The sequence below is a fragment of the Nothobranchius furzeri genome, chromosome 13 (genome assembly GCF_043380555.1).
Source record: "Nothobranchius furzeri strain GRZ-AD chromosome 13, NfurGRZ-RIMD1, whole genome shotgun sequence".
Lineage (NCBI taxonomy): Eukaryota > Metazoa > Chordata > Actinopteri > Cyprinodontiformes > Nothobranchiidae > Nothobranchius > Nothobranchius furzeri.
In genome coordinates, this window is record NC_091753.1 from 24655604 (window position 1) to 24683086 (window position 27483).

At 40.0% G+C, this 27483-nt stretch overlaps 2 protein-coding genes across 5 annotated transcripts in view; one reads left to right on the forward strand and one right to left on the reverse strand.

The window, feature by feature from the left end:
* Window positions 1–9664, reverse strand: part of gucy2f (guanylate cyclase 2F, retinal) — a 28845-nt gene extending 19181 nt beyond the window's left edge. Inside the window, exons 1-6 of the mRNA XM_015952043.3 lie at window positions 5590–9664; window positions 4679–4980; window positions 4049–4403; window positions 3859–3943; window positions 3678–3774; window positions 2714–2839 (exon numbers count right to left, since the gene is read on the reverse strand). Coding sequence (XP_015807529.1) covers window positions 2714–2839; window positions 3678–3774; window positions 3859–3943; window positions 4049–4403; window positions 4679–4980; window positions 5590–6433 — 1809 coding nt within the window. The 5' untranslated portion in view covers window positions 6434–9664. The remainder of the gene's footprint in view (window positions 1–2713; window positions 2840–3677; window positions 3775–3858; window positions 3944–4048; window positions 4404–4678; window positions 4981–5589) is intronic.
* A 2569-nt stretch (window positions 9665–12233) lies between these two features.
* On the forward strand, window positions 12234–26908 carry tsku (tsukushi small leucine rich proteoglycan homolog (Xenopus laevis)). 4 transcript variants are annotated; one of them, XM_015952040.3, is made up of 3 exons: window positions 12234–12455; window positions 23816–24127; window positions 25849–26908. In XM_015952040.3, exons 2-3 carry the CDS (start codon window positions 23822–23824, stop codon window positions 26587–26589), a joined length of 1047 nt encoding a protein of 348 aa, XP_015807526.3. In that variant the 5' UTR covers window positions 12234–12455; window positions 23816–23821; the 3' UTR covers window positions 26590–26908. The 4 variants fall into 4 exon arrangements, with proteins under 4 accessions (XP_015807526.3, XP_015807527.3, XP_015807528.3 ...); XM_015952041.3 differs by having other exon boundaries at window positions 12313–12459; XM_015952042.3 differs by lacking the exon at window positions 12234–12455 and adding an exon at window positions 12798–12919.
* The last annotated feature ends 575 nt before the right edge of the window (window positions 26909–27483 follow it).

Genomic DNA, 27483 nt, shown 5'->3' on the forward strand with positions numbered 1-27483 from the left:
TTACATGAAACAATTTCGTTATTTTTAGGGGAAGTTGGTTGTTTTTTGCCGTATAAAGTACTTGTGCTGTTTTAAATTTAACCAAATCTGGAAATGTCATTAGTCTAGTCTTTGTAAATAGTTCATTAGTATGATCTTTGTATCCTGTTTGATCTGATTGCCCATTTTTGCATTAAATTAATTGTTTGTAAGTTGCTCATGTACGTTTTTCCCCACACTTCCATACCAAGCCCCCACAATGCGGCTCAGAAATTGGTTTCAACCCGGAAGTACCAAAAATTGCAGTTCCACCCTCATCCGCTGGGGGCTGGTGTCAGAAGTGAGCAAATCCTCATTGACTCCCATGTTAAAAATTCCACTTTCGCAGCAAAAAAAAAAAAACATGTTTACAGCCTGGTACCAAAACATGTTTTTGGTTTAAATTATCTAGTTTACACTCATGACAACTCTGAGGGGGCTGCATTTTTTCCTCACTCTTGTGTTTAAGTGTATTAAAGCCTAAAATTCTGTATAATTAATAAGCATCAGACCCACGTGACCACAGAGCTAGCTCCGTGGAAAGGCCTCAGTAGAGCCTCGGTCTGGCCTGGAAACTGCTCCGGCATTTTGAGTCTGTGTGTGTGTGTGTATTCTTGTTTGGATATTTTTTGTGCAATTGTTGGACAAAATGACTTGCTGTGGCATTAATTGCACTAATAGAGCGTCCAAGGAGTCTCCACTTCATTTTTTTCGGTAAGTAAACTTATATTTATGTATTTTAGGTCACTGCCGAGCTGAGCTTAGATTTTAACATGTACTGTTTAACCATGAAATTTAAATGTAATAGGGTAAAACCCAGTGCATTTAACATAATGCTGCACTTTAGAAAATGGGTTGAAATATAACATGTTGGTGGAGCTGGGTTCCAACTATCGGCTTGTGGAGCTCTCGGGAGACCGATGTTTTCCACCCGTTCTCCCCTCCCCGCAGCTCGGCGCATCTCTGTCTGATCGCGGCTTCTGTCTGCTGCGCGGGCTGTCGGCTTGTGGAGCTCTGGGATGGAAACCTTTCCACCCGGTTCTCCCCAGCGGCAGCTCTGCGCATCTCTGATTGCAGCGGCGCTTGTCTGCTGTGCAGCTGCCGGCTTGCGGAGGTCTTGGAGACCTCTGTGTTCCACCCGGTTTTACCCAGCGGTCAGCCCGGCGTATCTCTGCTTCAGAAGCTCTGGTGTTGTGCACAGTTAACTCCGGTTGCAGCTAGGTTGCTACCTCCGTTAGCTTAGCTCCCACCTCTGCATTAGCTTTGGGTTAGCTTCAGGTTAGCTTGTAGCTAGTTCGACCGGGTGTCGTCACTTGATCCCAGCCTTTCAGCCCCACCCTCAGCTCCTCCTCTCTTCCCTTTTATGGAATTGTCTGGGTGAAATTGTCTGGGCTTGAAGGAACCTGTGACACGGTCAAAATGGTGGTGGTGGCTACCTCTCATTTTAGTACAAAAACTTATTATTGGAGTCTATGGAAACCCATTGTCCATATATGTATGTCGATGTTCCATACAGTAACTCAAACAGGGTAAGAGTAGTGTACAATACAATATGAAGAGCTTTACGATTGAGAATATGTTTTGTTTTTGTTAGGATGGCAAGACTACAAGCTAACTTCCCATTAACGTTTGTGGTTTCCATCAGATATTATGGTGCATGATTACCCCAAGAAATTTAAATTCATTAACCCTTTCAATGTTAACCCTATCAATGGTTATATTTACGAAATAATTTTATGTGTTTCCAAATAACATGAATTTAGTTTTTTCTAAATTCAAAGATAGTTTATTAGTATCAAACCATTTTTTATACTATGCATTTCATTAGTGATTTCCCCTAGAATCTGCTGCAAATCCACACCAGTGCAAAGGATGTTTGTGTCATCTGCAAATAAAACAAATTTGAACAGCATTGATACTTTACACATATAATTTATGTACATCAAAAACATTTTTAGGCCTAGGATGGATCCTTGAGTTACCCCACAACTGATATTCATTAGGCTAGATTTTTTTGAGCTATCTGTAAAAACTCTTGCCTGTTAATTATTTAGCTTGTAATCCAATCTAATACTACACCTCTGAACCCATACCTCTCCAGCTTTTCTAGTAAAATATCATGGATGATATTATCAAATGCCTATTTTAGATCTAAGAACACTCCAAGTGCATATTTCTTATTGTCAATAGATTCTGTTCTTTCTTCTATCAGGTCCATTAAAGTCAGTCATGTTGATCTATTACTTCTAAACCCATGTTGACTGTCTGCTAGTAGCTCATGCTTCTCAATAAAACTGTCAAATTGTTTAATGAAATAATTTTTCTAATATTTTAGAGAAGTGGGAAAGTATCGAAATTGGCCTATAGTTAGTATAGAGGTGCTCATCTCCTGACTTGTGGTTGGGAACAACTCTTGCTACTTTTATTTTGTCTGGAAATACTCCATTCTGAAAGGATAAATAAAAAATGTATGTTAATCTTCTAAAAACATATTTCTCAGTGGACCTGCTCTTTAAAAGTCTGTACGTACAATAAAAATACAAATAGGATGACACATTTGTCAGAACTGTAATTTGATGACAACTTGGTAGCCATAACATTCATGTAAACAAAACTAAACAAACATGTGGTTTTGTTTAGCTCGTGAGCCATCTTTGTGTTTTACTTCACAGTTTTTTCACTTAGTGTTACTGACCTCATACACAGCAACACTGGAGTTTTCATGAGTTGCTATTTGCATGCTGTTGACTGAGTGAGAGGGGTCTGCAGATTTGTCATCCACTATGCTTCTGGACTCACTCAGATCCTCCAGTGTTATTTTCTGTATGACATCAAACAATGCAAAATTATTGTTGTGTAAAAATGAGTTGTGCACAGAAAAGGTAAAAATATCAGCAACTGTGTATGTAGCAACTTCATGTATAACTGGAGAATGTATTAAAAATATAATCTATATAGGTCATATTTTTTAATTTTGGGGAGAGAACTAAGACGAGTATTTTAGTTCAGAAAACCTGGTAATTAAAAGGAAATCAATGTCAGATGACAAAAATTATTTGAGTTCAGTAAATAAAAACTCAAACTGAACTATTACAGATTTTAGTTTCTGCAGCATTTAAAAATATTCCAGTACATTATACCCTATTGGGGACATTGGAGGCAATTTAACAATGTGTCACACCTTGAATTAATTACCACTGGCATTGTTATTGTTATGTATACATATATTGTTTGTCTCTGTGGTATCTCGGCTCTGTTTCTTTTTTGTTCTTTATCTCCTTTTCTGCAGGACTAAAATGTAACTTCTTGAACCTCTTGTGTCGTCTCGTTCTGTTAACTTTCTTCCTCACCTTGGATTCTGTCTCCTCCTTTCCCTTTCATTTCCATCCTAGTGTCCAATAAAATAAACTAAAAAGGCAGCTTTTATGAAGTTTTGTCTAAAAACGTATGTCAGGTGGAACACTGTAGCCAAAGCTGTAACACTCATCTTGTGAAAGTAAATCTGTAGGACTTGTTTTGGGGATTCAGACAAGAACTCTGATAGCTTTACTGCCAGACAGGACACGTAAAAAATAACAGTGTGTCAACACTAAGAGTACAGACCCTGTAACTCAATAAGCAAACACTGACATTATTTGTAATGAGTGGATGACACTTGCCTTTTTACTAAGCTGAGGATTGATAAAAGTAAGATCCTCTAGAGTCAGAAGGATCCGATTGGGACCTTTGATCAGCTGGATTTGTTGAAGTCTCCTCCTGCCAAATGGAAACAGCTACAATAAGGAATATCCTTCAACCAATGACAGCAGGTTTTCTAGAGCCAACCAGCTATCTCTGTACCTTATGCAAAGACTTATGAAGAGCCCTCCAACACCCAGACTTAGAGCAACAGCCAGCACTATTATGATGTAGCTCACCTCCACACCTGAGGAGGACAATAATTCACTTGACAGTGAGAAGAGAAGGTATTGGATATGAGACAAAATGGGCAAAGAATCTGCACAAACACCAAATCCCAGCATTCACCTACCTCCAGTGCAGACCATATTACTGTCAAACCAGCAGCGGGAATCAGCTGCTGGAGGGGATCCTCCTGGAAAATGAATCGACCTTCCTGCAAAACGAAGTACTCCCAAATTCAGGTCCACTATATAAGACTGGTAGAGCTGACTTTGCTTGCTGTCAGAGTCCAGAATGACATAGTTCATCTTAATGTCTCCATTTGTGTCCACCTGGACAATCTGGTTGAAGCCGTTCAAGGTGGTATTCTTTGTGAAGTAGGCCAGATTAGAGCCCGACAGAAGCATGCCTGCTTTCCTTGTGTTGTGGATAGACTTGGCCATCAGGTATATGGAGTTGTAGATTGTCCCAAACAGTGGATTAACCTGCAGGTCAGAGGGAGCAAAACTTACAAGAGGCTTAAAAAGAACACAACTAATCTTACCAAATGAGAATACTTTGTTGGCTATGTGAGATAACAAAATACAATATCCCTTTTTGTTAGCAATTGTCCTGTGGTTTTATATATTTATATATGTGTGTGTGCGTGTGCATAGTTATTAAAGAGGCACCCTGGGTCATCATTACAACTCCATATGAAGTGTATGACTCAATGCAAGAGGCTGGACTGTATTTTAATTTCCAGACGTGACAATCCTACCTGCTCTGCCTGTACTGGCAGGATTATCTCTCCGTTCCTCTTGGCAGCTGTAAACGCCTCAATGAAGGACTGCTGCTCAGAGGCCATAGTGATGGTGAGCACAGCGTCATAGGCCTCCCTCAGAACGTTGTTGTTCTGGAAAGGACTGTAGGTGATGTTGGTGTAGGGCAAACTGTAGTGCAGGGTGTCGTAGGGCACAAACACATACTTCCCTGACGTCATTCCCATCATGTGAGCTTTGATTAGAAAAGTGGCCTGCTGCTCACCTCCAATCAGGATGGAGTGCATGCACATTATAATGACTGAAAAAGACATTACAAAATAACAGGCTTTCAACAAATTCTCTGGTTGTTCAGCTTTTACAGTTCACAAATGATGAATAATGTGATTGTAAGTCACATCTTCATAATTGCTTTGCTTAATTTGGTATTTAAGATTATTTTAAATCTACATTTGTTGATTGTTTTTCCTCTCGCTCTATTGGAGTAACAAATCAAGAGGAACGCGGTGATGGAAACAAGATTTAGCAACACATCTTGATCAGGCAGCAGGTTTATGATAGAGTACGTGTCTGATCATGTTCTGATGCCAAGTCGGCTCTCTAGCTCTGATGCTGGTCTCCTTTTGCGTCTAATAAACTCTGCAATCTTGTGTAAATACATCCAACGGCAGAAGTATTCTGCTACTTGTAAATTTTGAAGTTTGTATCCCAATCTTAGCAATGGACTGAAAACATTTCTCCACCAGGTCAGATGGAGGAATAAGCCTTCTGAAGAGAATGGCTTTGATGAAAGAATATTTGGGTGGAGCAAAACTGGACACAAGATGGATTGACAAATTATTTACCAATGAACAACTGGCATAATATTTGAACAAATTGTGTTACACAAATGAGCAGTCTTTTTACTTACCCCTTACAGTTCCTGCATTTTGGATCTTCATCAGAGTGCTTTCCACCTCAGTTTCATTCAGACCCATAGCTGTAACCAGGCCAACGAGAAGCCCCTTCCTTCTCAGAGCAGAAGCGACTCCCCATGCAGTGTCGATCCACTGGTCTTCATTTGAAGAGATCACGACAGAGCTGGCCCATCGGTAGTGCTTGAACACGGTAAAAAGCACATCAACTGGAAATGGCACTGTCCTTGCGTATGTTGGATACCCAATGTTTCGATCCAGTTCACAAGAAACACAGCTGTAGGAGAAGAGTGCCTTGCCCCAATTCTTTGCCAGCAGAGAAGCTGTGATGCAGTATCCCGGGTTGGTGGAGCCAATGAATGCATCTGCGGATTTATCGTAATAAATGTAAGCAGTGAGTGCTTTGGAGGTTTCACAAGACTCCTGAAGGATGATGAAGTCCATTGTCAGACCTAGATCCAGATTAATGTCCTCATTTATTCTGCTCACAGCGAGTCTGGCTGCCACAGTAGGAAGGGCCTTGTAGTAAATGGGGTCGCAGTTCCAAGGCCCCAACACCCCCACTTTGAATATCAAACAGTGAACACAGCAAGGGAATGTGAGAACTCCCAGGAGAACCCATAAAAGAAAGTTATAAAAAGGAAGTGTCCATAAAGATTGTCTGCTTTTTATTATGGGCACACATGGATGGTTGGACTCCCAACCATTTGGAGGAATATGTTGCATGGTCCTTCCAGCGTGTCCAAGATAGTGAATATTTATATTCACTGGGTGCTGGCTTTCAGTCACTTCACTAATACCTGCAGAATGGACAAAAGTATCGTCTCCGAGATCTCTCATTTCTCTCCTACATCCTGAATCACAAATAAAACACCTACCGTTTGTTCGATGCCATCAGGACACATCCAGAATCCAGATGAGACTATTACAGTTTTGAAAGAGTTTGTCTGTCTCCAACTAACTACCCAACACCTCCAAACTCCACCTATCTACCTCAGTGTCACTCCGGTGAAGACGCAGCCCGTTCATTGTGTTTGGATTACGGGCTATAAGTGACAGGTAGCAGCTCAGGATGAACGTCTGAGGCGTTCGGAGACAACTTCAGCACCCAGGAGATCTACTTACGTTCCACGGTCTCCAAGGCTTCTGTGTGTATCCACAAACAGAGGTGATCACAGTCAGTATTTATCAAAAACGAATAAAATCCATTTTGCTGTTTTTTTCTCTTTTTTGTTCCTTGTATGTGAAAAGAAAAAAATCTAAATAGTAACAAAAATTACATGAAAAATAAATATCTAAAACTACAGATCAAATCTAAATCTGTCATTTGGATGAAACATAAAATAGTTTTGTGTTGTGTTGTCAGCAATCAAATCCTCCCAAAGTGACCCCGGGGCACAACCGTAGGTGTTACTCACTAATCCATTCTCACTGAAGCACAATATAAGAGGATTGACAGTAGTCCACTCTAAAAGCTCTGTTCTCTTGGAGGTCTTGTGCCCTGCTGATATAGTCTTAATCAAGTCTGAAATTGCAGTGCAATCACAATAAAATTTGTTGTATTCAAAAATAATTGTATAAAAATACTCTCCCAAGTGTTCATAAACGTGAATATTAACTTCCCTAACTTTTTTTTTTCCTGATACGCTTAGTTGGATTACTTTTCTTGTCATGGAGACGAACTTCGGCTCTAGTGTATTGTGATTTAATTGGCCTAACGTGCCCACAGTAGACACAGCAGGTCTCGCACATTAAATGAATTTGATTCCTGATGGAGAAGGAGTAATTAACGATAACAAAGGGACGTCCCTGTGGGTCTCATGAGCCTTGCTGCACTTCACAGGCGTCAGTCCTTTAGGATCTCTTTATTCCTTGTGAAATGAGCTGTTTGTCATCATAGCAACGAAACAGGGACTTAGTGACAAGATGCCGGCTTGGTAGCCTTATCAGGTTTTGTTTAAGTGGGATTACACAGCGAAGGAAAAATGAGAGAGTAAACGAAATGATAATAAGAGAATGGAGAAACAAAAGAATGAGGTGAATAGTTCAGAAAACATCAGGTCAGCTGCGTCTCAGTAAGAGCCAATTCTTCTGTCTGCCCACATCTACGATCTAAATCAAACTTCTTCAATCCCCACCTGATCAATACCTAAAGACAACACACTGATATTACAATATTTAATAAATACCAATTCTTTATGAATATATGAACATGGAAAGTGATTCCACCTCTGCTGACCCATATCCCCATAAGCTGAAGAGCCTCTTAAACATAACACCTTGACAGCGCCAGCCCGCATCCAGGAATAGAGGACAGAAGTGATGACAAAGCGCAACGTCTGCGCAGTGTGCACAGAACACAATACTGCAGCTCTGTGCTGCACTATAGGTTCAGATACATGTCTGCCAAAAACACTGTCAAAGCTGGTGGAATAGACCTAAGCTCAAAAACAAAATCAAAAGTTTTGAAATTATTTTGTGGATTAAATTGGTTGATGGGGTGGAAAGAAACACATGAGTAAAGAGTAGAGGAAGCCCCCGGGAAATGGAGTTTTAAAGGGCCTTGGATTTTAAATTGACGTGTTTACAAAAAGATGCCCAATTTAACGGGCCAAGGACATGACTTGAATATTGCTTTTGAAACTACTAATAATGTGAAATAGTTGCAGCCTTTCAACAAAAATACTTTAAAAAAATGGTTTAGGATTATGTTAGTGAGGACATTCTCAATAAGGACATTTTCATTTGTTTTACTACTGAAACAGGACTGGTTTAAATTACTGATAATGCTATAAGAGCCCATATGAAACCCATTTCTGCAGTAATTTAAAGGCAGGGATTGGAAAAACAAACTGATATAAGCTACAAATCATAATGCCAAGGGATTAAAATGCTGAAATGTACTTTAATGTTGGTATTGCCTCACAAGTCAGCATAGCACAGCTCTATCTCCATCTAGTGGATACAAATGCTGGATTTAAAATGTCTGAATACTAAAGACACATGTTGATGCCAAGAAAGTGCTTTTTCGACAGGCTGCAAAAGTTACTTTAGGTTTTGTGTGAAAACACACATAGAGGATTACAACTGCTCGTCGCACCAAACTGACATCATCAAACCAGACAAGAAGGAAAAGAAGAATAAACATGGCTGTGAGTTTAGCGAGCTTCACGCCCTCCTTACAGGATGAAAGGAGTATTAGACGTGGAGAAAACCACTATAAATCTGGCCATGTGGAAAGTAGCAGCTATGTTGGGTGAGAAGAGATTTTGTTGGGACATCTTATATGTGACTTGTAATCTCTTTAACCATGAATTTTTACATGCTAATGAATCTCAAATTACATGACAGACAGCAGAAACACACAATTATTTTAATTTAGAGTACAACATATGTGTAATTACGGGCATAAAGCAAAGCATACCAGATAATAACTTTTATCGCCACTTTCTATTACAATCTTTTTATTTCAGTCAGGAGAACCATGAGCCAACGGGAAGGGGGGGGGGGCTCTCTATAATTAAAACAGCTTCAGATATTGTGTTGAAACAAATGAAACCCCCATCCCACATTAATAATTTGACTTTAATTATTCACTTCTAAATACAAAACTACGTCCACGTACATGCAGCAGTGAATGAAACACCACCACTGGTGATGGGTGTTATCTCTTTCATGGGAGCCGTTCTTTAGTCGGTCGTTTATCTCAAAGACTGGCTCCTTTGAACGATGTGAAGCCAAGAGAACGGGGTGGGGGTGGGGGGATAGCGGGTGCGCTTTCCCAACTTCCGGGGAGAAAGATGAACGGCTCTCTACAGTAACTCGGCTCTCAACGTTCACTTTGAAACACGTTTAAAAAATTCGACTCGTTCTTGAATGTTCTTGAATGTCACATCACTACAGCTCCGTGGCTGCGTTTGGTGTGTGTCACGCACTCTTTTGTGTGTGGCAGTTATTTCCACCCATATGTAGTCTGGCCCTGTGTGTGGTGCGATGTTGTCATGCTCTTCTGAAGAAAACAATGGCAGCGTGTGTGTGTGTGTGTGTGTGTGTGTGTGTGTGTGTGTGTGTGTGTGTGTGTGTGTGTGTGTTTTGTTGGAGACTCTTGGCCCAGATCAGCATTAGCAGCAGATGTTCATAATTTGTCACAACTGACCTGTATGTTCTCCTCCATTTTGGAAAATAACATCAGATTATTCAGCTCAGTGAAGCTTTCTTTACAAACATGCCTTTTTGCTCTTCATACAGTATGTTGTATTGGAGGGTTCCTGTAATTATGTATAAAGATCATCATTTCATACCTGCAAGTTTTATGTTGATAAAAACACTCAAACTTTCTGAGTTAGAAGGACAACTTTTAGCTAAAAAATTAGCTTGAGCAGAAATGTTGCGGGCAGCCACAGCAAAAGACGCTTCCGTTCACATTATATCTTACCAGTGTTATCAAAAGATGTTCACACAGAGCCAATTAAAACAAACCACCGCCTCGTTGCGCAACACCGCTTTCGTTTTTCCTGCTGACTTCCACTAGAGCGCGCCTTCTTCTAAAAGCCTCTAAACAAGCTAGGAGAGAAGAGAGACCGGAAGTTGTGCCCGGGATGTTTTCAAAAAGTAAAAGCATCATATTAACGTCATGTCAAAACCAGCATTGGAGGTTTTTGGAGATTTTTTTCCTTACGGAGGCAAAAGTGTAGCATGATGTCAGCTATCTGAGCTTAGAGTCATAATCCTGAGAAAAAAAGTTTGAATTTCTAAATTACTGGTAGTAGTAGTAGTAGTAGTCGTTACTACTACTAGTAGTTATTACTATACTAATACTAGTAGGGTTTTCAGACAAATTCACTTACCTAATTCAACCATATTTACACTGTACAATAATTTTCTTGAAAAAGGAGTATAAAGTTATTTAGCCTACCTCTTAGATGTAACTTATTTCTTCTAGTTTTTCATTTTAGAAAAACAAAACAATCCAAAACATAAAGAAAAAAAGAAACAAATAGCAAGTATAAAACTATAATTTCCTTTCAACTAAATAGCAGATGTAATATAATCCAGAAAGAAAAAAAATGTTTTCACTTGTGAAAAGCAAAAACCACACACACACACTGCACACGCATTTTTTTTTACTTTAAGTCTGGGAAATTTGAATGCTTGCATTAAGTTCTTTTGTATGGTAGTTATTATGTCATGTATTAATGATAATGGCCTTTTTCTGCATTATATTTTGATTATGTACTTCTGTATCTTTCCACAGACCTCCACACAACAACTCAGATAACATAGCAGAAATGTATGAAATGTAGCGATGCACCGATATGAAATTTTTTGGCAGATACTGATGTCCGATATTAAGATCACCGTTACAGCTGATGACCGATATTTGCTGATACCAATAAACTGACATTAATGCTTCTAAAGATTTTGTATAGAATGAAAATTATTATGTACACACACCACACATATTTACCATTCTGAGATGATTTCATTCACAGTTCACATGGCTAAACAATTACACATCACCCCCCTCACCCTCTGAAACAGGTAAAGAAATGGAGCCAAGATGGAAAAATATTGGTTGTTAACATCGGCCCGGTTTTATTTATCAAACCAATACCGATATGTTAAAAACTGACTAACATACCGATATTGATGCCGATATATTGTCCATCCCTAATAAAAAGCTTTGTGGTTGACCATGTGCTTTGTTTGTTTTTTGCCATGCCAATTTCCCCTTGACTTATTTAACCCTCTCATGCTTAAAATAAGTTTTCATAAAAGGACGAACAACTAAGTCCTTCAGGGGTACTTCTGAGTTAAAAAAAATGTTCATGAAATACGTATGTGGGGGTTTAACTCTTGCAAATCTGCAATGCCTGCCTCCAGAGGGTTAATGTGTAGGTTCCAACTGATTTCGTTGTCCAAGATTACACCAAGACATTTGATTTAATTTACTTTGTCTATACAAATATTGTCAATACATATTTCTAATTTCATATTCATCTTATGGTTTCCAAATAACATGTGTTTTTTTAATCAAAATTTAATGAATATATTTATATTAAACCACTTCTTTAATGTGTTTAATTAATCCTCACCTGAACAACATATTTTTGTATCATCTTCAAATAATAAACAATGTAATATATGTGATGTCATTTGTACAATTTTGGCCATGATGTGGATTCCTGAGGCACCCAACATGCAATATCCATCAATCCATTTATTTGTACAAATTACTGCCTGTTCATTAAATAACCTTTTTGCCTATCCAAATCACCCCTGAAGCCATACTTTTTCATTTCACGATCATGCTTGACTGTGTCAAATGTTTCAGAATTCTAAGAAAAAGATTGTTTAGATTAAAGTTTAGAAATATTTATCTTTCCATTGGCTCTAATAGTTTTCCGTACTAATCCTCTTCAGTGCGGTGCCCCTGGTGACATTGAAGAAAAAATAAGATACTTAATGCGTGGGAACGGTAACATACCCTTGCACGAACAAAATGATCGTTAAAAAAACTAAATTAACGAGCATTGACATAAAATTGTATTTAGTTTGAAAATCTGTAACCGGAAGTTTAGTTATTTTACACGCTAGGGCTGCTTTACGGTAAAAGAAACCGAGATGGGGGCAGGCAGGACTTCACGGGATGGGAACAGACCAATGTGTGCCTCAGCGTTTCCAGTCTATGACAGCGTGTTACATTAGCGGAGCAGACACGCAGAACACCCGCAGAGCCCATGAAGCCCAGCAGACGGACCGGGACTCTGGAGCTCTGCGGGAGTCTGGAAAATGGGAGCGGTGAAATGAAAACAGCCGAAGAGGAAGCGCGGACTTTGTGGATGAAAAAGAAGACCACCAAGTAAGTAAGTTACTCAAACTTAACCCGAAACGTCCAAAAAGGTGATAAAAGTGACAAAGATTTATTTCTGCTTTCGGTTTGTTTTTAAAAGTGCGCACTTAAAAAATCTTAGCGGATATTTTGCTGGGCAGATCAGATTTCACGTTTTCCTCTCTGCGCTTAAGAATCCGCCCCTGGACGGATCCGTGCTACACTGACCAGACCGCAAATTAGTCAAAGGAAGAAAAGAGAGGAAGAGAGAAAAAAACAGCGATGTGCGGGAAGAGTAATGACGCGTGTAGACGAGACGTGCAGCTGTGGTGACAGCTGGAGAGGGGGCGGGGCTCCCAATAAAGGTAGATTATTACCTGTATTGTGGTGAGAAGTCAGCATGTGGCGGGATTGTTTTAGGTGTTTCTGCGGAAAGTTTGCCTGCGAGAAATCTAAGCTGCAGAGGTGCTCCGGCCTTCAGTCAGTCTAGCTGGGTAAGTTTGGCTTCAACGCTTCCATTAGAACCCAGAGCTGGATTTACAACACAACAGACTGAGAAAATAATTATTGATGTAACAGAAAATCTACAAATAATCTAATAAATAAATAATCTACTGGTTTATTATGGTGGTTGCTACGCTCAGAGGCCGTCAGACATGTTTTTTATTCTAACAGCTGGCACACAGCACCAATTTCTTGAGTTTTGTCAGAATTTTTTTTCTTATACATCAACACACCACAATGACTTACATCTTTTTTATTTGTTGCCTTTTGGCCCTGTACTATTTTATTGTAGTATTATTTTAGACCTGCTGTTATTACTCAAGGAAACATTTTACCATCAATTATATATATATATTTTTACATTTTACATCCGTGTGACTTTTCCAATCTGAATGTTTCCTATTTCCTATCAACGACTAATGCAGAAAATAGAAGAAGACTATTGTCACTTTTAGCCTGGAAAAGTTAAAAAGTTCAAAATGGTTTCTCAGTGAACTTGTTCTTTAAATTAAAAATGTAATAAACTGTCTATCTGCTTGAACAGCTTGTGTGGTCGGGCCAAAGTTAGGCAATTCATAACACCAAATCTATCCAAGTACTGTAAATGACCTGTGGGCCACACGTTGGACACCCCTGATTTTAAAAAGTTACATTTGTCAATATACTTTTATCTCTAATCACAACTAGTTTTAAGAATATTGAGACTGTATAAGTAGAGCACCAATCTAGGATCAGCAGTAAAGGCAGAAGTTGCACACAGGATAATAAATAAATAAATAAATAAATAAATAAATAAATACATCAGCTAATAAATCCTGTACCTGACTAAAAGACTTGTCTCCAGTCAGGTGTGATAGCACAGACGAACAGTCCACACAACCAATTTCCTCTTAAACTCTCTCGACCTTTTTTGTTTTGTCAGATAACTTCAACTTTAAACAAAATCGAGGAAGTCTTTAAAAATAACTTTAAACAGTACCGTTGCTTTAAATGATTCCCCTAAACCTTCTACTGTGACACATTGTCTTGTGCTTTGCAGTATTTATTCATTGTTCAAGACGAGACTTTCCATTCCTAATTGTTTCAAAACACTTAAGTAGCATGGAGTTAAATTAAAATCCCTGCCTTCTCCTTAGCGTCATGCATTCATTTGGGTTAAAAGGATTAGTGTGGCATCCATTGTCTAATTACAGTCGTCAGCCTCGGACTCGGAGATTAAATTGGGATGACGTGGTCTCAGTGACCGATGATGAATACATCAGAGCGCTGGATGGCCGCTCGACAAATGAAGTGCCGGATGAGTTTTGACACTGATGCAAATAAAAGCGTTAAGTGGGCGAGCTGAGTAGATGTCGGGTTATGAGTTTTCACCGCCCTCTGCTCTGGATGTGCTTATCTCTGCTGTCAGCAAATTATCGTGTTGATTAAAAAAGGCGGCTGATAGGAAATCTTTTCAACTTCAGATAAAAGTTTTGCCTCTGGGAAATAAAACAGACACTGTTATGACTTTTGACACATTTAATCTGAGCAAACTAATAACACACACTCAGTTATTCCAACTCCTGAACTTTAGGTGGAGTAACACGATGATACATTTGATATATATAGCTCTGCAGCTGCAGGTAAATAGATGAAAAAGTTATGTGCAGCGCTGCTTGTTGTGTGGCTTTCCCGGGATTCAAAGGTGCAAAGAGATTTGTAAAAGTGAGAAGGTGTTGGGATGTGCGAACGCAGTCTTTTGCCAATTTCCCACTCAGGAGGTTTGCAGCTCCTCCTGCAAATGCTTTTGGTTAATTGCAACATCTGATTTGAAGGCAGCATCTGCAGGGGTTTGCTGTTGTCTAAGATTTATTGGTGAGAATTTGAGAGGCACACCTGGTACAGGAAGGGTGAAAAGTCCTTGCTAAGGCAACAGATGGAGCAAAGGACTCAATGTGATCAATGTAAAACAGCTGTTTAACAGACAGTTGATTGTGTTTACCCTACACATTGATTTTTTGATCTTTTATGTAGATTCACCGATTCTGGTTTTGTGGGCCAACAGATCTTGTCTTATACTGGCCTAGAAATCTAGACAAATGGTAGAAAAGCTAAATACTTTGCTTTGCAGATCGGTCTTTCCATGCTCTATTGTAGCCTCAGCAGGTCTTCTATCGGCCTAAAGCAGCGGTTTTCAATATCAGTGAGAGGCTACATACCCCCTTCCCCCCTGTTGTTGGAGATTCCCCAACAGAGAACTCAAATTAGATGTCATTTTCGACACACTCCCTCCCCTGCTCTATATAACTTAATATCAATATACCCCCCCTCCGGTTTCTAATGAGGGTGGCACGATGCATGACCTGCATGCATCTGAGAGGGAGCTTCGCTGAACATAATTGAGAGCCACTGGCCTAAAACAGTTTTAGGTCTGGCCAATCACAATGTTTGTAGAGAGATGTTGGGTGGGTTTAGAAACAGAGCTGCAACGAAAAACAATAAATAAAAAACTACAAAGATGGCGTCGGCTCAGGAACGGCGTTTGTTTGAAACAGCTTTTACAATCTTTGGATGGTTTAGACTAGGAGTTTTCTTTGAGACATGAGCAGATAGAGGTACTTAAAGTCTCTTTCTGGAGTATTTCTATTAGGGCTGCACAATATATCGAAAAATTATCGTCATCGCGATAATAGGGCGTGCGATAGGCCCATCGCAAAGCACATCAAAAACGGTGATAAATGTTTAGTTCAAACATTTCCATCCGTGTCATAAATCAACTTTTTGTAAACCAGCTCTGTTTTTTACGCGGAAGTATTATTTGACCAATCAAATGTAGCCCTTCTGATATGCGGCCAGTCAGATGGGTCCGTTCACGTAATATGCCCGCCCCCTACGTAGACCCTTATGGAAGAGCTTCCCCGCGCTGCTCGGCTGTTTCCATCCGAAGGTTGAGATGTTTGCCAGCCACCGCTCTTGTTTTCGGCACCACCACTTCCTTCGCGCGCCGACACCGGAGCGTCGGAGACGGTGCTGCCGAGCGGAGCTTCCCGGGCTGCGCTTACTTTGGGCCGCCGTGCCTCTTCCTGGTTCACCTGCCCAGCATAGACTGTATCCCCAAAATTCCACTATCTCCGCTCCGCCCCCGCTTTCCGCTGCCGCTCGCTTCCCTTGTTCGTCATGCTGGCTTAACGAACGGACTTTGTGCTGAGGTTTCAGGCTCCGGTTAGCTTCCAGCTAAAAGGCTACAGCACTCTCCTCCCAGTCCCACCCTGCTAAAGAGGGCCTGGAAAAGTTCCCCCACACATCAAAGTGATTTTTCATTTATGAGCTTTTATAACCTTGTTAATCAGGATAGTTGATTTGCTGCTGCACATAAACTGTCAGTCAGAAGCTCTGCTAGCCGGTTATCTTAAGAGGAGCTAGTTCAATTTGTTAGCTTGTTATCAGAATCATAGTTGCAGTTTCATCATCTGAGCTGCTTTTTAAGATCTAGGTAAACTTGTTCAATTTGGGGTTAAAACCAAATGTTTTCACATATTTCCCATGTAGTTTTTTTGCCACTTCCTCTTCTGAAAGGTAGACAATTGTTTTTCTCTTTCCCTCAGAAAATATTAATATTCTCCTAGTTTGGCCCAGCACAGTTCACTTCCCAATAGCAGCAACAGCCTTATATCATAACCACATAAGTGGAGAAAATGCTCAGTAGCAATGAGAGAATTTGCTGTTGCATTTAAGTGATTTTAACTATTATTTAACATTTAAAGTAATTTTCTGATTTTTTTATTTATTCTAAAAACCCTGGTAAGGGGTGTTTTTCTGTATTTGGAGCATCAGAAAAAGTTTTATAGTGGAGGTGATGTTTTAAAGTCACTGAGAAACTGCATGCATGCAGTTTGTTGTTTTGCTGCTAATACAGTAGCAGGTGCAGCTGCATATTTTTGCAATAAAAATGTTATTTTGTAATGGAATTCATGCATTAGTTTTTGTTTGCTTTGAACCCAGAGCAGACGTCACACGCCAGACAACATCAACACTGCATACTTTAGTATTTGGTTATTTATCGTGAGTAATATCGATATCGCAATATTAAGCACTGTTATCGAGTATCGCAGGTTTTCCTAACATCGTGCAGCCCTAATTTCTGTTATCTGATTGCACCATCTAGTGGCTGACAAGCATACCACACAAATAGTCTCTGGAACCGTTTTGTTAAGATGGCGACTTCACGTTTTTTATTCATAAATGTGCTTCTGTTCTATTGGTTAGTTCTGATCGGTGCTCAGTTTCTTATTGCACGAAGCTCTGCGGAACAGGGGGCTTGCTTAGCAAAAAAAATAAACACGTATTGCTTGCATAATATCACAGTACATGATAAGAAATTCACCTTTACGGATTTCTGAAAAATCATACATAATTTCTGAAAGGAGAAAACCCCGGAAAGATACTTTATGTCCTTTATTTCGAAAAAGGATGCATTTGCTTCTTCATTGATGGTGTACGGTGGACTGCCCTGTTCACTGATTTTCATAGCCATGAATACGTTTTATTGTTCATTGCTCTGATTTTCCCTAACGCTGTCATGTGGAGACAATTTTAAAGACAACAGTAGATTCCGTTCTACGACTGAGTTCTGTCTACGTGTCGTGACTAAACTTTTTATTTAAATATACTGCACAGGTTGGCTTGCCAGGATAGTGTTATACGGCTCCGAACTCAGACCTTTGACAGCTCTAATTTATCTCAAAGAAATAAAAGCATTTTTAATTTTTTTTTTATTACCTTGCAAAATTTCATTTTAGAACAGGGGTGCCCAATCCTGGTCCTGGAGGGCCAGTATCCAGCAGGTTTTAGTTTGAACCCTGCTTCAGCACACCTGATTTCAATCAGCAGGTGATTAGCAGACTTCTGCAGAGCTTCATGAGGTCAGAGGGACCGGTGGCGCCAGTGTTCGGCAGCCTTGCCTCTGTCTGTGGCTACATCGTAGCTCATCCCCACCAATGTGTGAATGAATGGGTGAATGACTGATTGTGTTGTAAAGTGCCTTGGGGGGTTCCAGGACTCTAGAAGGCACTATATCAAATACAGGCCATTTACCACTTTATTTCTTTTTAAAAGGGGCAACATGAGCTAATGCCACATGTAAAGAAGTAACACTATGAATTAGACCATCAATCTGTGAAGGGCCAGAAATGAAAATATCGCCCTCTGCTAAGTTCCTCTGAGATACTGCAGACAGTAAAAATAGAGCATTTGATTTAAAAGATGTTACAGCATTGTCGAATAGAGACCAACTTTACTGAAATTTACTTTCATGTCTGGAGAACTCAGTTATAATAAAATCAAAAGTCATCAAAAAGTGGTCCGACAGGACTGGATTTTGTGGAAATACTGTTATTTTCTCACACTTTATAGCGCTTTTTACAAGACACACCATGCCGGCAAATCAGTGTAATATTACTGCAATGGTGTGTCTTATAAACGCGCCATGCCGGCATGGCGTTGCGCGAATTTTGCGGTATTCATTCCGCCTCACATAGTAGTAATATTGCGGTAATGGTTTGCCTTATAAACAGCTATTGCGCCATGGTGCAATAGAGGGAGGTGTCATGATGACGTGGGGAGTTAATGCCGAGCTCCGGCCGGCAAATTTATTGAAAATGAAAGTAAACATGGGCAATAAGTATTGCTTTTTGAACAAAATCAGACAGGCAGCAAACTGAAAAGCCGCAGCGCTCCATGTTAGAGCTGAAGCTCAGATCACCAGACTGCACGGGGAATGCAGGGGACGATCGCGGCTTCAATCTAGGGTTGTCACGGTGTGAAAATTTAACCTCAAGGTTATTGTGACCAAAATTATCACGGTTTTCAGTATTATCGCGGTATTTTTTTAAACGTGTTACATTTTCAGACAACTAAATAAACCCTGTATATCAGGAAAATATTGTCCTCAGTTTGTGTCTAAATTTTGCCTAAAATTTGTTATTTTGTATTTGTTTACATTTTTCCCCTTTAGTCTTTAAAATACCAATATTTGCCCATAACTTCTTATTTTTTGTCTGTTTGATGTCATCATTTAAAAAATATTAGATCAGATGATACTTTTTTTTTTATCCTTGAGTAATAAACCCTATATCAGGAAAATATTGTCCTCTGTGTTCTTCCAGTGAGCTTTGCAGATGTGGGAAAATGTCATCAGGCAGTAATCATTGTTAAATTCATAATTATTCTCGGAGAGAGACCAACTCCTATCTGCCCCTGGGAGCCCCATAATGCATAGCATCATTTCAATATGGGGGAGTTTTATATGCAGGTAGCGGCACTGCGGCTGCTTTATATAGCGACTTGTTGCATTCTCCCTCAACCCAAATCCTTGGATCACGCATTTTAGCTAAAACGCTAACGTTAACTTGCCTTGCGTTGACTGTAGAGTTGTGGGTGATGGTCACGCAGATGTGTCATGAGATCTGAAGCGTTGCTGCCTTTCACAGACACTTTTCCTGCACATGCTACAAACAGGATAGCCGTCCTCCATCAACTGTCCCTCGGCATTCTTCAAATATCCAAAAAATGGCCATACTTCCGACTTTGTTTTCTTTGGGGGGATAATAGGTGTCCTGAGTGCTGCAGTCTCCTCCTTTGGCCATTATTTCAGCTTTAGCTTCAAGAAAGTTTTGGTTGTAAACAACAAAGTGTGCATGTGCCGCCGGCAACTTCAGCAGATGATACGGTGGCTGGTAAGGGTCACCACGCCTACACTGCAGCCGCGGTAATCCACTGAGATAATACTTTTTTTTTTTAAAACAAGACGTTATTGTTATTGTCAACTTTTTTACCGGGGTTTCCCGCTACTCCGGTTACCGTGACAACCCTAATTCAGTCGCAATAAAAAGCAAGTTATGTCCAAAATTAACGGTCAAGACTGCCCCCATACCCTCTTTATGCCACCATCACCTAATCTTTTATAAAACGGACACAATTGCCCCACATTACCGCCACGGTCTGATCACTGATTCTACTGATCTGTTCTGTGGGGTACCCCAAGGCTCTTTTTTGGGTCTACTGTTGTTTCTGCTGTAAATACACCCTCTTGGACAGATACTTGATTCTTTTCAAAATGTCTCATCACCTATATGCAGATGATATTCAGCTGTACTGCTCCTTTAAGGATTCTGAGTTCTACAAAATGTCTGAATTACTAGTGTCTTTCAGCTATCACCAGCTGGCTAGAAGATAACTTCCTTCAGTTAAACTTTGAAAAGACTGAATGTCTGATTATTGCCCCTGAGAGCATGGTTCCCCTAATTAGTCTAAAACTTGGTCATTTATCCTCTGCCGTCAAGACGAACCTAGGGAATTTGGGTGTTAATTTTGACCAATCAATGTCTCTTGAAGGTCATTCAAAAACGTTGGTCCGAAACTGTTTTTATCATTTAAGAAATATCTCCAGACTGCGAAGGTTGGTGTCAAAACATGAACTTGAAATGGTTCTCCATGCCTTTATCTCCTCCCATTTAGATTACTGTAACACACTCTTCACATGTTTTAACAAAAAAGCCCTTGACCGCCTTCAGTTGGTCCAGAACTCTGCAGCGAGGCTCCTAACTGGAGCAAACAGAAGAGCACACATCACTCCTATTCTAATGTCTCTGCACTGGTTACCCGTTAACTTTAGAGTTCATTTTTATAATCCTGATTATAACTTTCAGGGCTCTACATGGTCAAGCTACTCCCTATATTACTGAACTGTTAAAGCCGTATGCTCCAACCCGAGCCCTCAGGTCCACCCACCAGAACCTTCTAGAAGTTCTAAAGACCAGATACAAAAGTTGAGGTAGACTGTTGTACCCCAACTCTGGAATGATCTTCCTTTATCCTTATGCAGCATTGACAGTCTGGACACTTTTAAAAAACAGCTAAAAGCCCTTTTATTTAAAGATGCTTTTAACTAAACCTTTTATTTTCTTATTTTAAATCAAATTTTCAATCTTTCATCTGTTTATGAAATTTTATAATTTTATGACTTTTTCTGACGTTAATCTGATTCTGTTTTGAGATCATGTTGATTTTATGATGTTAATCTATTTATGATTTTATGACTTTGTTTTATTTCGTTTTGATCAATGTGAAGCACTTTGTGATTCTTTGTCTGTGATGAGTGCTATATAAATAAAATGTATTTACTTACTTACCACTTACAAACAACCTATGGGTCCCTGATGCTGCAACGGCGTTGCAGCAATTGGACGGCATTGTTTTGTAAAAGCGGCTTATGCCGTATGTCAGCACAAGGTTTAATGTATGATGGCAGAAGTGGGTGGAGCTATGTATCCTTTGAGTAAAACGGAGTCTAAGATATTACTAAAGGCTACATTGAGGCTATCATTTACAATGTCCACATGAATGTTAAAATCCCCCACTACAATGACCTTATCAGTATTTAGCACCAAATCAGATTAAAAAACAATCAGAGATCTGATCCAAAAACAGAGCGTAGAGTTTAGCAATCTGGATTAGGAAAGCTAAGAAATAGATGTTAAAATGAATGGTAGTTATTAACTGGTAAGGGATTAATTATTAGATCTGAGGTTTTAAAACATTACAGTATCAGAAACACAATTTTAAAATCATACCATTCCAGGTGTTTAAATGCCTATGCAGCTCCAGAAACTGGCAGCTTACTAATACTCCTCTAGGGAGAAGGAGGTGAACTTCCACAATGTATTCACAAGTCTAAAAGTTAAAAGTCAGCCGTTTGGGCTCTTTTTGAAATATATACGCCATGGCTTGGTAGGAGAACACTCTCCATTGTTCCGAACCTGCATGTGAAGAGTAGTATGTTTGAGGAGGCAACACTAAATTTGATTGGATGTCACAAAATAAAAAAAAAAGAATGAATGGAGCTAGAACCAGAGAACTACAGTGTAAAGGAGAACAAGGCTTGTATAAGTTGCTGCATAAACTGATTAAATGGGTAATTTAGTCGCTAATGTCAGCAAAGTAACTAGTCCCTGCTTCACAAGTTTTCTGTATATTTAAAGTAATAACAATAAATGTTGCTGGTGACATGTTTAAACCAATTTGCTCAAGGTTATCATACTATCTAAATGTCATTCAGGCCTATGCCTCCTAATAATGTAGGCTTGGGAAAAAAATTGAAATAGATGAAATCTGTGCTCAGAGTTTGCCGATACACACTTTCACTCACTATCGACAGAGCACACACCAGACAGAAACTTTTCAGTTTGTACAGTTCTGAGCTGGAAAACAGTCCTGTTACTTTTTTGTTCAGTTGGTGAAAGATTTGTGCACTCTGTATTAATGAACACTTTTAAAGCTCACCCAGTCCTGTCTGGTGCACTCTTGATTTCACAGTAAACACACAATGGTAAACCACTTTCAGACAAGCAGAATGCGTATTAAACGTCAAACAAACTCCTCGCAGTTTAGGAACCTTTATATCAACAGCTCCACTAAGCCGCTGGCCGTAGAAGGGAGTTCACAGGTCAAGACCTGGAAAACAATGCTGCACAGAGGTGAGCAGCTTGGATTAGCTGGACTCTGAGCCATTGTAATCAGCCTGTGAAGAGAAGCTCATGAGCACAATGCACCTCTTGTCTTACATAATCTAAGACAAACGACCCAACCCCTCATACTTTCTGCTGATAACACTCGTAACTTGAGACACTTCATGCTTTCGTTCTTTTTAAACACAGAAACAGTTTTGTTTACCTGTTTTGTAGCTACAGTTTCGCCGACGGCTGCCGGCTTCTTCAGGCTGACGCTCACCATCAGCGTCAGCCTGACGAAGCCGGCAGCCGTCGGCGAAACTGTAGCTACAAAACAGGTAAACAAAACTGTTTCTGTGTTTAAAAAGAACGAAAGCATGGAATTAGAACCACGACACAGCAAGAACACACCTAAGTTGAGACACTTCATCTGCTTGCACCTCTCAGATGATTTCAAGATAATTCACCTCCTACTTTAGAGCACAACACAAACAAACTCCTTTAAAAGGTACTGTTTACTTTGCTGGAGCCCTTTTGGAGCCTGAACTGATTGTTATTTTGAAGCAAATGATTTCTAGAGAAGACCAATTGAAAGTCAGGCAGATGATTCTAGGTCTGCGCCAAGCAGAAGGCACGAGAATTGCAGTTTGTTATCGGGACATAAGCTGAAGCTGCAATTTGTTTTCTCACGCAGCTATAAAATCGTGGATCATATATTTGAATCTGCTGTGTCATACCCAGTCAATTTGACCTGGACAACATGTTTATTTATTACGCAACAACTAACCTCTGGACAGTTTTCCTACCTTTTTGGTTGAGTGTGTGTAAACATTGCCTAAGATGAGCTGCGTGAGTGAGCATTGTTCAGATGTGTCACATAGAGGGGCGCATCAAGAGCAGAGGAAAGGTACGGCTGGTTTATGCTCAGTTTCATGTTATTTTAAACAGAATTTAATTCTTTTAACTTGTCTAATTTCATCACTTCATGGTGATAAAGCTTTGTTTCTGATTTTTCTTCCCAAGCTTCCAGATAGAGTAAAGATTTGTGATGCCCCTACATTCCCTCCCTTCCAGCAATGCGTACTCGTTGTAGTGGGTTGAATAAGAAAGTGCAAATGAACTCATTGATCAGAGAAATTAGGTCACATCCATTGGGGAGGCAATAAGGAGGAAAGCTGGGGCTGCTCGAGTTGCACAAATAAAGGCTTTAAGCCTTTTGACAAAGCTTGGTAAAAGCCTTGCAAATGGCAGCTCTTTGAATTTCTAAGCACACAAAACAGATGAAGTGTGAGATAGTTTGGACAAAGTGCACTGACCCGATTGAGGCAGAGTTTGGAAACCGATGAGTGGTGATGTGAGAAATAAATGTTTTAAATGTAATATGTTTTGGGTTTTTTTCAGAGCATAATGGCTCTTCTCTTGTGGCTCAGCCTGTCACTGGTGGTGGGTGTTCAGTCTAGTGGCGTCAGGAACTGCCACCCCCGTTGCCACTGTGAGGTGGAGAGCTTTGGGCTGTTTGACAGCTTCAGCCTGACCAGGGTGGACTGTCGAGGCCTCGGCCCCGATGCCTCCATGCCCATTCCCATTCCACTGGACACTTCACATCTGGACCTTTCATCCAACGACATGGGCCCTCTCAGTGATGCCGTGCTAGCTGGTCCAGGATACACCACTCTAGTTAGCTTGGACCTCAGCAGCAACCGTATAAATAAGGTGAGTAGTGCAAGAAACTGCGTCTAAGGCCTGGTTCACATGGCAAGATTTTAAAAACTAAACTCAGACAATTTTCAAAACATGACAGACCCTCACGTGGCAATAAAAAGTCTTGCATGCTTTGTCTGGTCTGCAGCCAGACAGCAAAGGCTACACATGAACTGACTTTACCTGTAAACATTCCCAGGTCAAATGAGAAATCTTGCGAAACATCTTGACATCAAAGGTGACTTCATAGTAAAAAAATATATATATTGCTGACAAGAAAGATTCCACTTTCTTCGTGCAAAATGCTTCCATCACCTAGCATTAGATACACATCACATTCAATAGGCAGCACCTGTATCACACAGAAAAATTAGCATTCACCCATCTTGGCTCGCAACAAGGAAGGCAGTTGTTGATTTAGCAACCAGGAGAGAGAAGAGCGTGTCTCGGCTAGTTGAAGCTAACCGTTAGCATTAGCAACTCCGCAACACTGCAAAACGCCTCCAGGCTTGTTTTATTTGTGGAAATAAAACATCAATGTTGCAGAGCAAACAGAGCCAGCGGTAGAGTCAAGTTACTGTTATCCGGTCAGAGGTGAGATGAGATGTACCAATATCAGAAAATAACACTTCAAATCCTGCCGTCTCACTTCTAGTTCCTGAAACAGGAGTGTGAGAGCTTTTTTCCCACAGAGATCAACTCACAAGGCATTTATTTAGAAACCACTGCAAATGTACTGAAAATACAAGTTAACTTGGACTTTAGGATTGTTGGAAGAGGAGAATCATGTCACAAATTTGCATAGTTATTCCTGAAACAAGTCTTTAAACTTTCATGCCAACCTGTCAATAAAAAGCAGATAGAAACTAGCCTCTGGCTGAATTTGGTTATGCTATTAAATAAGGCTGAGTATCGTCTCAGTAGCAAAGCTTACACATGCTGTCAAACAGTAAAAAGTGGCATGCCTCAGGGAAACAAGCCTGCATTTCAAATGTCCAATTGTATTGGGTTTTTTTTTCCCCCAGTGGTAGAAAAAGTTTAAGGGATTCCCCCAATTTGTTCGTCGTACAAAATTCGCACACAGCTGACTGTGAGAAGTAGGAGCTCTGATGCATGACCGGAGAAAACCCGCGCCTCTGACATCTCATTAAAATAATTTAATCAGCAGTGTAAAAGAAATACTTAGTGGTTTTGACACTATGACATTTTAATACCACTGTGTACCTTGAAACCAAAAACTAGCCCATGTCTTGTAGAAAGAGTAAAAAACTGCTGAATATTTCTTTAAAGCTTCTTTAAAAAACTGCCCAACATCAAATAAACAGGAAGTCACACATAGCTCTCTCTCAAAGGAAACAGTGTACAAATGTTATTCCTTAACATTTCAAATAAACACTAAGTTTTTCACCCACATTTCATTTTGCGTTGCTTGTCAACATCTATAATATAAACTAAAATATTGCAACTGGGATTTTTGAGACCCAAAACCATCGTAACATTTAGGCTGTTTTACTCAAGAACGGACAACAGAAAATGTACCTGTGACAATAATCAATAACAATAACATATGATTAATAATCTGTTCTAACCAGTCACTTAAAAGCCAATGTATAGAAGAAGCAACAATGTTCAGAATAACCAGTCAGAAGCTGGGAATGCTGAAATAAACCATTAAGATGCAGCAAAGCACCTTTAGCTCACTAATCATAATTTCCCTGCTGTGTTACATTCAGGTAAGCCCCGATGCGTTGTCTAAGCTGCGTTACCTAGAGAGTCTGGATCTGAGTCACAACAACCTGGAGAGTTTGTCACCGAGCTGCTTCTCAGGTCTCCCGCTGGCTGAAGTTGACCTTAGTCACAACAATTTCCAGGAGTTCAGCATGGATGTGTTTGCGTCTAAAGTGAACAGCGAACCTCTCAGCGTGGATCTGTCTCATAACAAGCTTGTCTCTGTCTCCACTAACTTACATGGAAAGGTTGTACACATACAGAGTGTTAATCTCTCTTTAAACCTGCTAGTTAATATACCTAGCATGGTAGGACTTCCCCTGAGGTACCTCAACCTGGACTCCAACCCTATCACAAAGATCAAGGAGGGAGCCTTCAATCAGCTCAAAGACTTGGCTTATTTATCTCTGAGTGGTCTCCATGAGCTACAAGACGTTGAGCCAAACAGCTTTAAAGGACTTGAGAACCTGCAAGTTCTGGATCTCTCCAACAACCCTAAGCTAAAGAGTCTAAGTCCTGCAGTTTTCAGTGGACTAAACTCCCTGCAGGAGTTGAATTTAGCAGGCTCCGGTGTGGTGTCTTTGCCCATGAACATGCTGACCCATCTCCCAAGCATTAGGAGCATCACCCTCGGTCAAAGCATCCACTGCTGGAGGACCCAGAAACAGGGACAGTTCCATCGGCAGATGGGACATGTCGAACATAACGAGGTTCTGCAGTGTAACGAGGAGGGCATTGTGTTGTGATGCTAATGAAGAGAGCCCATTCCAACAACCCTGTTCCAGAGCTCACCTTCTTTGATATGCAAACGTTTTTTTGTTTTCTCGAGTTTCTCTGACTCAAACCTTTTCTGAAGTGATTCTGTGCTACTTGTATTTAATTTTTTTTAACTCATGATGAAAAGTCCACAACATTTTTCATAGCAAACTAACATCTTCAGTGTCTTACATTAAACATTCTGAACAGGTAAACATTTCCCATCAACCGATTATTTTTACAATACTATTTAAACATTGAATTCAAATCTTTCATTACATTGAAACATTAAAAAAAAATCTACTTGCACTTTTCCCACTTGTGGTATTTTAATGTTGCACTTCGACTGGTCAGACAAACACTGTCCAAATTCAGGAGCTGCATCCTTCCTAGGCTGCAAATGAGGCAGATTACATCACAGCAAAGCAACAACCTGTCCACATTCAAAGGCTACTCAAAACACGTCATTATTTTTTTTCCAAAGTTCAAAAATGGGTCTGGTGTATTCTTACTGGCCCAACCTATTTCAGGATTCATTTTGGGCTAAATGGGAGATTTTTGTTCTTGTAATATTGGCAGATGAAGCGGGAGAACGTTACACTTTTAAATGTAAGTATAGGTTTGCCCTCAAAAGGTTAAAGCTTGTTTGCATACTTGTTTTACAGTGGTCCCACATTTTTGCGGGAGTTGCGTTACGCAAAAGGAAAAATCTGCGAAGTAGCTAGTTGTAAAAAAAAAAAAAAAAACTACGGTAAGGATTGTTTTCAGGTGTATTTATTAAGCCTTTTTAGAAGACACACCATGCCGGCAAATCAACGTAGTACTGCCGCCTTGGTGCGTCTTATAAATGTGCCGCAGCGGCACGGCGATGCGTGAATTTTGCG